Source organism: Lacerta agilis, chromosome 2 (assembly GCF_009819535.1).
Source record: "Lacerta agilis isolate rLacAgi1 chromosome 2, rLacAgi1.pri, whole genome shotgun sequence".
In the NCBI taxonomy this organism is placed as follows: domain Eukaryota; kingdom Metazoa; phylum Chordata; class Lepidosauria; order Squamata; family Lacertidae; genus Lacerta; species Lacerta agilis.
In genome coordinates this window covers 83,218,919-83,231,221 of record NC_046313.1, presented here as the reverse complement: position 1 = coordinate 83,231,221, position 12,303 = coordinate 83,218,919, and the positions used below count along the sequence as shown (strand labels likewise).

Genomic DNA, 12,303 nt, shown 5'->3' with positions numbered 1-12,303 from the left:
ATGAGGCAACTGCAAATGCTGGAGTGATGGTGAAGATATCATTAGTAATAAGCAATTCCTTCTTCTTATTTCTTCTTAACCATTTTAAGGATGTTAACAAGGGTGCAATAAGGAACCAAGCAGATGGGAACAAGTCTTCCCTTCAACAAATCCTTAATTTCTGGGCCACAGACTGCAGGCCCAATATTAAGGAAAAACTGCATAGGGACATTTGACAAGTGCTTATTTTACCCTTGAATTATTTCCTCTCTCATAAAATGAGAATTTAATGTAAATATTGCTAGTATAATATTCAACAGAAGCAGCTACTGTGGTAGTTTAAATGAACAGTACTATTTAAGAGAGTCTGGTGTGATACTCTACTTTCCAGAACAATTCTTGGCATCTGATCTGCTTTTTGTTTTTTTTTAAACCAGTTCACCTACATTAAAAACTGCTGTGCAGCTAATTAGCTGGCTCCCATGACTGCTACTTTATGAGCCAATTAGGATTTTGTAACATAAATCATGCTGACTTGGATACTACTTATATGCATGCATGCACACATATTTATATTCATATACACACTATTATTTTTATTTATTAAATTTGTATACAACTCTTTATCCAAATATCACAGGGCAGTTTACAACATAAAAATACAAAATGAGAACACAAAATAACATAAATAAACCAAAACAAACCAATAACCCCCTCCCCAAAAAAATTAAAAGGCCACTGAATGTTAAATCAGCCAAAGGCCTGGTTATGGAGATACATTTTTGTCTGGCGCCTAAAGAAATGCAACAAAGGTGACAGGCAGGCATCCTACAAGCATGCTAAAAAATTGCTGTTGAATGTGATGGGCATATGCGATAATCCTTTCACAAATCTCAAGTTTCCAGACTGTTTGTGATTGTGTTTTGCCTGTTTATTACAACCTCAGAAAACAAGAATGTGCTACAGTGATTAGAAAAAGTGGTTTGTGGATTATGACTTACCAAAGATAAAATTCTAGCACTAGTCCATTGATTTCAATGTGTCTACTTCAAGTATGACCCACACTGGGCATCACCCAGTATATGTGTAGGTTTTCTGTAGAGAAAGTCTGTCATAATTCATATGCGTTTATTACAATAATTCTATCTGACTTTTTGGCTTCACAGGTGTCTTAACTGATTAGGTCAATATTGTCTACAACAGGAGTGGAGAAGCTTTCTGGCCTAGGAGGCTAGATTTTAACTCCTCACCTCCCACGGCCCAACTTTTGACAGGTGGGTGGGTGTTCAGCTGATGGGCAAGGAGTTCAATCCTGCTTTCTGCAGTGATAGGTTGCACAAGTGAACAAGTTTGTGCACCCAAACAAAGCAGGACTGAACTCTCTGCTCATCAGCTTACGGGTGGGGACTTCAATCCCATTTTCTGTCGAGATCAGCTGTGCCAATGACTTCCTTGTGGGGAACTCACTGCACAGCAAAACTAAGCAGAATTGAACTCCACACCTATCAGCTGACGGGCAGGGAGATCAAACCTGCTTTCTGCAGGAATATGCCACGTGAGCAGCCAATCCAGCCACGTATCTACTTGTCCCACTCTGACATCAGTTTTTGGGGCAGGGGGAATGTCCCACCCCTAACATTCAAAGGTATTTTATATCTTTACCTATAGCAGAACTTAAAAAGTGGTGGAAGCTGTAACCAACAGAAAAAGTTAAAACTAACAAGCATCCATAATTAGAATAGAAGTAAAAGCAGCAGCCAGCAATGACCTCTAAGCCACATCCAATTCTCCAGTACTTATCATCCAAGACGACTGGCCTATGAGTGACTCTGCCAAATGGTTATTACATGAAGCTCTGCAGGCCTGGGCTATATTACTACAGAGAATGTAAAAAAGGGGATAGAAAGACCAACTCCCTGGATTCAAAGCAGCCAGCCACACACTAGAGGAAACAACCTTATAATGAATCAGACCACTGGGTCCATCTAGCTCAGTACTGTCTACACCAGCTTGCAGCACATCTCCAAGAATCTTTCGCAGCAGTAACTGGTGAGGCTGGCATTTGAATCCATGACCCTGTGTATGCAAAGCTGTGGTCTCTGCTCTAAAATTGTGTCGTTTTTCTGTGACTTCATTTTTTCTTAAAATTGTAACAAGTGCATGCTACTGAATTATGTTTTAAAACATAAGTATTTCAACAAAACATATTTCAAAATGAATGTATAAACTCCAAATGACATTAGCCTGCAATGCTATACACCTTTAGATGGCAGTAACCTTTGAGCAGAGATGCATAGGATTGCACTGTAAGGGCAATACTTTTGGCCACTAAAAATTCTGACAGTTTTTAAACAGCATATAAAAACAATAACATGCTTAAATGGCATTTTGTTTTGCTTATCATAAGCCAATCAATTTAGAGTAATGGGGAAAGTTTCTAATTTAATTTTTTCCAGAAAACTTGTATCACTGCATTGATATAAGAAGAGCTTAAGAAAAAGCTTACCTCAGAAATGTGGAAACCTGGGGAAAACCTTGGAGAAATATTGGAAACCGTCCCCTGAAGACTTCTCTTCAGTTTTTTTCCAAATGGAAAAATGCTTTGAGGAACATTGAAAACAACTCCTCTGGATAGTTCAGTTGGTTAGAGTGTGGAATATTTATCATCTGGGATGAGTGAAATGGTTTAAGGACAAGGCTTTACTCAAAACGTTTTACATGTGAAGATTTTTGTGTATGACAATCTATATCATTAGAGAATGATAATTCCTGTAAATACTATTACATACAACACTCAAATACAAGATGCACTTCTGCACCTTGCTGCTGCTGTTTATATGCAAGCAGGAAAACAGGGTCTTGGTGGCTTCTGAATGGCTTCTTGCTTTTTTCAGGTGATCTTTGTGCTACCTGGAGATACTAGAAACAAGCATACCGCATGTAGCTATCTACAGTTATCTCTAGTATTACAGATGTACCTTGGAAGTCAAATGGAATCCATTCCGGAAGTACGTTCGACTTCCAAAACATTTGGAAACCAACGTGAGGCTTCTGATTGGCTGCAGAAGCTCTTGCAGCCAATTGGATGCCGTGCTGGACATTCGGGTTCCAAAGAAAATTTAAAAACCAGAACAATCACTTCTGGTTTTCGATCGTTCGGAAGCCAAAACGTTCGACTCCCAAGGCGTTTGAAAACTAAGGTACGACTGTACATATATTCACAAATGTAAAGAACTAAGGCAGGGGTCCCCAAACTAAGGCCGGGGGCCGGATGCGGCCCAATCGCCTTCTAAATGCGGCCCGCGGACGGTCTGGGAATCAGCGTGTTTTTACATGAGTAGAATGTGTGCTTTTATTTAAAATGCATCTCTGGGTTATTTGTGGGGCATAGGAATTCGTTCATTTATTTTTTTCAAAATACAGTCCGCCCCCCAAGGTCTGAGGGACAGTGGACCAGCCCATGGCTGAAAAAGTTTGCTGGCCCCTGAACTAAGGCATTTCTACTTCTGAGACTGATCTAAAGCATGCTCATCTGAGTGTAAGCTCCACTAAAAAGATACGTCAGAGAAAACTTTGAAATAATTGCTCTGTGACTTTCAAGTTGCATCCAACATCACAAGAGTGGAAGGGACCTTATGCAACCAATCTTTTCCTCCCCACCCATACCCGCTCTCCAGCAGGATTCCGGAGGACTTGCCCAACATTGTGGGCTGTGTCTTAACAAGGTTACAACGGGATATGGAATCACCCCAAATCAGGCAAAGGAATACTACAACACTCACCCGAAGATCTCAGCAGTAGGCTATTTCCCCCTTGCACTACAGCATCATAAGACACAGCCCATAATGTTTGGTATGTTCCCCCAAACCCCACAGAGAAGCTTTTCATGAATGCTCAGGAATAGGAGGGGATGGGAAAGAACTGTTGCTCATGATGGCTTCTTCTCGTGATGTTAAACCTTTCATAAATATACCAAGCAGTACAATGTATTATACGCTAACTATAAATGACACATTTTACATTGTTAAACCCTAACAAGGGAGGGATTGAAATTCTCTCCTTTGAACTAACCAACCAAGTAATTGTCTGTTGGGTTCAATACTTTATATTTTCATGCCTTTTCCTTATACATTGAAAAACAGCTTACTGTAACTAATAACTGACAGTGGGGGGAAACATAATATTTGATTCTATTATATGGTTAGCCAAATAATGCTGCATGAAGAAACAATCACCAGCTTTTTAAAAAAGTACTATGTATCTAGAGCCACATAGTCTCCTAATCTCGAAAAAGTCCCCTCTTTGACCCAGACATCTTCATTTAACGGTACCTTCTCACTCTGCTGTTGGTTTGCGCCTTTGCTATTATTTAGGTAACTATTACCTGGTTTTACTTGTGTTAATTCACTATCAACATTTCACTTCAGCTCCCTAATTGCTTACTACTATGTTATTTTATTGTTTTCTGGTAGTGGAAGGGGATTTCAACATACAGTAGCCTATACTCAGTCTTGACAACCAGTTCAAGAAGAACATATGACCTTTTAACCACATAATTTTTTAGCTCTGCTATGACTCATTTTTGGTATTAGATTGCTTCCTGATTTGGACCAGTTATGACTTTCCATACCAAGGGTAAGAGCTGTACAAGGCCAGGAAAAAGCACTTGCTCACCACAAAGTTCTGTTTCCTCTTTTCCCTAACCTTTCCTTTACATGTCAATGTTACATGCAAAAACTAACCACACTTAAAAACATTACGGTGGTCCATAAACAATATTTTGACAAGTAACCCAATTAAATCATACACATCTCTTAATACAAAACTTCCATTTCCAGTGACATGTCAGAAAGTCCACAAGTAATCAGAGATAAACAAGTCATCTAACTAAGTGTTTTTCCAACCACTGTTCCGTGGCACACTAGTGTGCCGCGAGATGTTGCCTGGTGTGCCGTGGGAAAATTTGAAAAATTCAAGAGAATTACTTTATATATAGTCAATATAGGCACAGAGTTAAATTTTTTAACATTTTCTAATGGTGGTGTACCTCGTGATTTTTTTCATGAAACAAGTGTGCCTTTGCCCAAAAAAGGTTGAAAAACACTGATCTAACTGATCTGTTGTTCCTCATGATAATTTTATATAAGAAGCTTTAATCAGCAGCTTATCTGCTTAAAGCATACATATTAGCTGCAGCCGCAAACATAAGATAAAGTTACAGACTGTCTCTTGCGGTTCAACTTGTTGCCCATCCCTAGTTCCATCAGGGAAACCTTTATTTCAAAAGCTCTGATGTGGGTGCCTGAGAGTGACACACCAAAGGGAGAGAAAAATACACACCTTAATTAATCTTCTTCTCCTTATTATTATTATTATTATTAATTTATTTACAACCCTACGATTACTTCAGGATCTTCACCCCCCACTGGAAAGATTTAACAGGCTTCTGATGGTCAAAACTTATTTCCCCTGAATGACAGATTTAGCCAGTTAAATGCCTAACACAGCTGAGCTATCTTCAAGTCAGCTGAAGTGAACTTATTTTGAGCTACAGATCCCAAATATGTCTTTAAAAAAACCACATTTAATCCCTATTTAATAGATACTGTTTTAGTGCCTTTTCTATTTCCAATCTTATGCCCCATACCTCTAACACATAAAGTCAGGAATCACAACTGGATTTCACAAACCGATCAAAGACATACGACCTACACACAGATCTGAAGGCTGATCCTGGACACAGTTGTCTCAGTTATTTCAATGAGGTTTCGTTCCAAAACAGCACCTTTAAAATTTTAGTCCATTTGATAATTAATTAGAAAACCCTGGCATTAAAGTTGATTATTTTTTAAAAAACAGAAGCAGGAGGGCAGTGGGTTATGAAGACTTGGACTTCTAGTTCAGGCCCACCTTGAATCCCCAATAAAGCAATACTAGGTCAACATCAAGAGACAGTATGGTGTAGTGGTTAGTGTGTCAGAGGCAAGAGTGTGAATGAATCTCTACTCAGCCATGCAGCTCACTGAGTGACCTTTGGCCCAGACACCGCTTTTCAGCCTATTTGTTTATTTCATAAAACCTATACACAGCTTGCTTGCAAGCAAACCTCAGAACCGTTTACAAAAAGCTAAAACCATAAAACCGGGGGCACGCGGAAATTGCTACACATCCACATCATCAATTGAATTTATATACAGTACTGTCCTTTACCCGGAGGTCTCGTTAACGCATACAATAAGTTAAAACACTGAATCACATTCGAATTCGCACCAGACTTTCCGAGCATCTGGGTAGCCTTGCAAGAACGAGGAGGGCGAGGAAAAGGTGGATGCAATATGAATGCCATTAGAGATAAACCAATAAAATCCACCTAGGCAGAGGGCGGCCGAGGCCCCTCGCCATTCCTGCTAGGCTCTTGTCACTCGACGCTCACAGAGCCGACCCTGGCGGCGGATCCACTCCGGGACACTCACCCCGCAACCGTAGCCAAGCCTCAAGGGAGCGGGCTGTCCGGCGGGGAGGATGCGCGGGCGCCTCCGCGGATACTGCAGGGCCCTGTTTGCGCGCGCCCTGCCCTCACTTTCACAGCCGAGCGGCGTGAGCCTGCGCCCTGAAGAGGCGCTCCCCCGAGAGCTGGGGGGCCTAGTTCCCCCTCTCTACCGGCGGCGGCGGGCAGCGCGGCCTCCTCGGGCCTCCGACGCCCCCGCTGCCCTTCCCGGGGTCGTTGCCAAGGCGACGCCCGCTTCCTCCCTCCGCGCCTCACCTTCCTGCAGAAGGGGCAGTAGCTCTTGCTGAAGATCATGACCCGGTGGGAGCTGATCAGGCTCCGCACGCGGAGCTTCAGAGCGTCCCAGTCCGGCATCCGGACCTGACCCGGAGGCGGCATGGCTGGCTGGCTGGCTGGCTTCTCTGGCCTGATGAGGAGCAGAAGAGACGGCGGCGGTGTCAGCGGCGAAGAGCCGCTACGGCTAAATGCACCAGCGGCTGCTGCTGAGGCGGTAAACTCACTCGCCCTGCTTGCGCATGGGCAGTGGGTGCGGCCCTCGGCTCCGCCCCTCTCCTCCTTCCCCCCCCAGGGGAGCGGGCGGGCCCGCGAAGGGGAGTGGAGAGGAGGCGGGAGAGGGACGATTGAACCCCTCGGACTTCCTCGGGGCGGGCGTGTAGGATAAGCCCTCTCCAGGGATGAGCCCTTGAGCAAAACGGGAGGTGAAGGAAGTCAGGATTCTGGCGCCGCACAAAGCTTTCCCTGCCTCTCTCTGCCCCGTGTTGCGCAGTTGGTAAAACTAAGGGTTACTCTCGTGGAGACCTCAAAGGACCTTCCCCGGCTCGCACTCTCTTCCCTCCGTCAACCCAAATGTGGAATCTCTCTCTCTTAAAAATAATGATAATAATAAAGATTCAGAAAAGGGAAACCAAAATGACCAAGGGGATGTGGCTGCTTCCCTATGATGAAAGGTTGCATCATATAGGACTTTTTCGTGTCAAGAAAAAAAGCGTGGGAAAGTAGACAAAAGTTTTATTTGCTCTGTTATAACGCCTTTCAGACTCGAGAAAGCTGAATGCTGGAAGTTTCGGGATGCATATAAAGAATACTGTTGTGCACCTTGAAGCACCCTGGCTTCAAGTTACCAGAAAGGAGATTCCGACTCAACATCAGGAACAACTCTCTGACATAGCTGTTCGGCAGTGGAATGGACTCCCTCTGGAAGTGGTGAGCTCTCCTTCCTTGGAGGTTTCTAAGCAGAGGTTGGATGGCCATCTGTTGTGGATGCTTTAGCTGAGATTCCTGCATTCCTCTGGAAGACGCATGGGTCCCTTCCTACTCTTAAGATTCTAAGAATCTCTTTTTCACGCAATGCATGAGCTGTGGAACTCCTTCCCACAAGAGGCAGTGACAGCCACCAACTTGGAGGGCTATGTCAGCAGCTGCTAGACACAAGGGCCGAGCTCTGCCCCAATTTCAGAGGCATTCCGCCCGTGATTATCAATTCCTGGGAATCGCAAGGTGACAAGAGTGCTCTTGTGCTCAGGTCCTGCTTGTGTGCTTCCTGCAGGCCTATGGTTGGCTGCTGGGTGAGAACAGGATGCTGGACTAGATGGGTCATTGGCCGGATCCAGCAATAGTCTTTCTGTTGTATCCCAGCAACTGACATTGAGAAGCATGGCTCGTCTGATGCAGGAGGTTGCATATAGCAAGCAATAACAATTGCAGACCCCCCCCCCAGGGTCCCTGTTTTCCAGGGACCATCCCAGATTTACAAAAGCTGCCCCAGTTTCTGATTTGATACCAGAATGTCCCACTGTTCCTTAGGACGTTCCTATTTTCATCAGAGAAATGTTGGAGGATATGGAGTCCTGTTGAAGGAGGAGAATTTAACTCTCTAGTTTTATTCTCTAGTCTTTTAATTCAGTTTTATAATTTTCTGTATAGCCTGTAAGACCTATAGGAGTTTTTTTCTTCTGTATCAATATTCTAGCTCTGTTCATATATTCTCTATTGACATGCTGTGAATTAGAGTGAGCAGCTAAGAGGCCCTTATTATTATTTCCTGGTTCTGCATAGCATGATAGGGTCATCTTGACCCAAGAAGCGAATTCCAATTAAAAAGCTCCAAGAAGTCCTGGCATGAAAAGTCTATTCCAATTAAAAAGCTCTGCCTGGCACGGGAGATTTGCCAACTTTCTGTTTTGAGAGAAAGTTCCTTTTTTTTTGTGGTTCAGAGCTGCGCATTCACCTCTCTGAGAAGTCAGTATGTTGCCTTTCTAAAGAGAGAAAGGGATTTCTTCATTCTGGAATTTGAGCTGGATGTTTTGGGCTAGAAATTTCCTTTGGGAAGGAAGGCTTCCCCTGGATAAGCTAGACCCTCCTTCTCTCTGAATACAGGTAAGTTCTTCTTCTGAAAGGCATTTAAATAATATTTAGTTCTCAGTTTTCTGAGCTGGAAGTATTTTAATTGATATTCATATGGCTGGCTTTAGAGCTGTTCGGCAGTGGAATTTGCTACCAAGGAGAGACTCCTTCTTTGGAGGTCTTTAAGCAGAGGCTTGACAGCCATTGACATGCTTTGGAGAGAAATTATTATCCAAAATGTACAATTATTTGGTGGAGTGGTACACAAAAGATGAGGAAATCAAAGAAGTTATGACAAAATGGGCTATAGATGTGGGGCATAACATTCAGATGGAAACGTGGGAGAAATTATGGAATTACCACTTAAAATTCACTGCATGTACGATACTAAAAGAAAACATCATGAAAATGATGTATCGCTGGTATCTAACTCCAGTGAAGCTAGCAAAAATGTACAGGAAAAATAATAAGAGGTGTTGGAAGTGTGACAAGAAAGATGGAGAATTCTACCACATGTGGTGGACATGTGATAAAGTCAAAATATTTTGGGAGATCATATATAATGAATTGAAAAAAATGCTCCAATACACTTTTCCAAAAAGACCTGAAGCTTTCTTGCTGGGGATGGTGGGAAATGAGATTAAAAAGAGAGACCAAAGATTCTTTTTATACGCCACCACGGCAGCAAGAATTTTGCTAGCCCAAAATTGGAAAACACCAAATTTACCAACGGTGGGAGAGTGGAGAAGGAAGCTCTTGGAATATTTAGAATTGGCGAGATTAACAAGTAGAATAAGAAATCAGAGAGATCAGCAGATAGATGTGGATTGGAGTAAATTCTTAGAGTATTTAAAAGATAGTAGAAATGTGTAATTCACTTACAGGTGTGACGAAACTCTTGCAAAGCAACAGAAGGAAAAAGGAGAAATTTAGAGGAAATATGTTGACAGATATAATCAGGTAAAATGAAGAAAAAGCGGACGAATGATGTATCTTGTAAAACTAATGTAGTGATGGAGGGAAGTCAAAAACTCGGCGGAGTTTATGTTAATTTGTATAACATATAGAACGACAATAGTGTATTTGTGTTATGTTTTTCTTTTGTTTTGTTTTAAAGCTGCAAAAACAATAAAAAAAAAATTTAAAAAAAAAAAAATGACATGCTTTGATGGGGTTTCCTGCTTGGCAGGGGGTTGGACTGGATGGCCCTTGTGGTCTCTTCCAATCCTATGATTCTATTCTATGATTATATATTGAAAGCCTCTTGGAAAGCCTGATGTAAGTTGCCCCTTTTACCTTTTTCTCTAAGTTCTTTTTCTGAAAGATACTCTTTTATTTTCCTTCTTAAATCCTTTTCTGAAATTCCCTTTTCTCCCTTTTAAAAAAATCTCTTGGCAAGCCCCTTCTAAAAGTCCTCCTAATGGACCTTCCTGCTTTTTTCTGAAAGCTCTCTTTGTGCTTAGTGCAAACCTCTCTAATGTTTCCTTTTAAGTACACTGTATTGATGTCACCTGAGTTTGTGAAACTTTAGCCTGATTTATTTAGTATTATTTTCTGGCCTTTGTATTTTTATGTTATTGGTATAATGTTCAGTTTTTCTGTAGGTTCTCTTTCCTTTTATTTGATGTTTAGATTTTGCCTGTTTGCTTCATATAATTTTCTGGCCATTTAATATTCAGCTTTCTCTGTAAGCTCCTTTTGTGAAACATGTTCTTGGTGCATACCTTTGTTCGCTGGCATATCATTAATCAATGGGAAGCTGTAGGTCAGAAAGCCCCTTCCCATGGAAGGTACAGAAATTGGCCAGAGATGTGAAGGGGATTGGATAATCCTTTGATGGGTGATCCTACCAATTAGAGGGAAAGGCAGAGAGGCACTGGAGCCAGCCAAAGGGCAGACTGGCCCATATCTTGAGAGTGAAAAGCTTTGACATTCATCCAATAATGAACTCAGGGCTGTCTTAGCCAGAGATAGATGGCCTGGCACATGAAGACAGGCAGGCACCAGGAACTCGAGGCTAAAGTGACCTTTTGCTTTGAAGATGGGATTATAAGAACAGGGATTTTCAAAGGTGTTACTAATGGTGTGACGTGCATGAACTCATGAGGCTGAATTAGGGGAGAGGGATTCTGAAAGGGTATAAAAGCTGGATGTATCTTTTCACCTGTGGTATTTCGCTGTGCATTATCACGCGGATGCCTTCTGCTGTCCTAGGCAGTCAGAATATAAATTCTTTCTCTATCTCAATTCTTCGGTGTCATTATTGACTCTCTCTCCCTCAACTCGTGGTGCAACGCGAACCCCAGGGTTAACGGAGAAGGTCTGCCAAAAAAGGCTACAATGTGACCTCCCCCCGAACCAAAGAGATAAGTAATCATACAATCTTCAGAAGGCAAGTTTTTTTTTTTTAATTTTTAATGTTTTATTATGTTGGAAGCCACCCAGAGTGGCAGAGACAACCCAGCAGATGGGTAGAGTATAAATAATAAATTTATTATTATTATGGAATAGGACGTCCCTGTTTTCATCGGAGAAATGTTGGAGAGTATGCAATAGCTGTTGATGGACTCCAAAAAAGTAAATCCAAAGTATGTCTTTTTTTACAAAATGAAGGAACCCTTTTGTCTCATTGCCTGTTCCTAGATTGCAGGTGCATCTCAGTCTTTTCTCATGAACTCAGTACTTGGGTGTTCTGTTGCTGCCAACAGTGATGAATCTCTGTGCTCTGTGTTAATTTGTATTTTTTCTTTATTGTATATTTGCAATGAAGACAACATTCATATACAAAATTCACTATCCACTAATCAGACACAATGATTCATAATATAAAGAATACTGTTGTGTACAGCACCCTGGCATTCGTTGTTCCCAAACTCTTTAAATAAATAAATAAACAAATACCACTTTCTTATGAAAAAAATCAGAATTTGCTTTCGTTTCCCCATGTTTCTCAAAATATGCCATGTTTTCCAAAATAAAGCACCAGGAGAAGGCCCTATTTCGGAAATTCTTCCTTCTTCAGCTAATTAAGTATTGAAGTCTTAAGGTCTACGTGTACCAATGTGTTGTTTAGAGAAGAAGGAAGAATTTCGGGAACAGGGCCTTGTCCTGGTGCTTTGTTTCTACTCGACATATAAATACTAAGAAATAAATTTACTAAAGACTTGTAAAACTGAAATTATTCAAACCATTACTGTGGCCTGAGTTCTTGTTACTCTATTATTTCCTGCATCAATTCATCAAGAACTCCAACTTTTTGAGATGTTTTCCAAAATAGTCTGAAATAGGAGCAATATATTTTCCAGTAACTTGCAAGGCACATATTGCGGCCATCAACTCATTATTCATCTCTTTCAAGTGCAAAATTCTTGAAATGATGTAGTAGGAACACATGAGACTCGATTGAGAAATAATAAGCTGTAATTTCATTTTATTAACTTACACATTTCCCCCCACAAAATTGGCTAATTAGT

The 12,303-nt window shown here is 41.5% G+C and overlaps 1 protein-coding gene across 2 annotated transcripts in view; it reads right to left on the bottom strand.

Annotated features, from left to right (window-relative positions):
- The window catches only part of TXNRD3 (thioredoxin reductase 3), a 28,665-nt gene extending 21,773 nt beyond the window's left edge, over nucleotides 1-6,892 (bottom strand). The window contains exon 1 of one of the 2 annotated variants that reach the window (XM_033141070.1): nucleotides 6,743-6,892. In XM_033141070.1, coding sequence (XP_032996961.1) covers nucleotides 6,743-6,865 — 123 coding nt within the window. In that variant the 5' untranslated portion in view covers nucleotides 6,866-6,892. Of the gene's footprint in view, nucleotides 1-6,452; nucleotides 6,482-6,742 lie in introns of those variants that run through there. The other variant, XM_033141071.1, reaches the window with a different exon arrangement.
- Nucleotides 6,893-12,303: the final 5,411 nt, after the last annotated feature.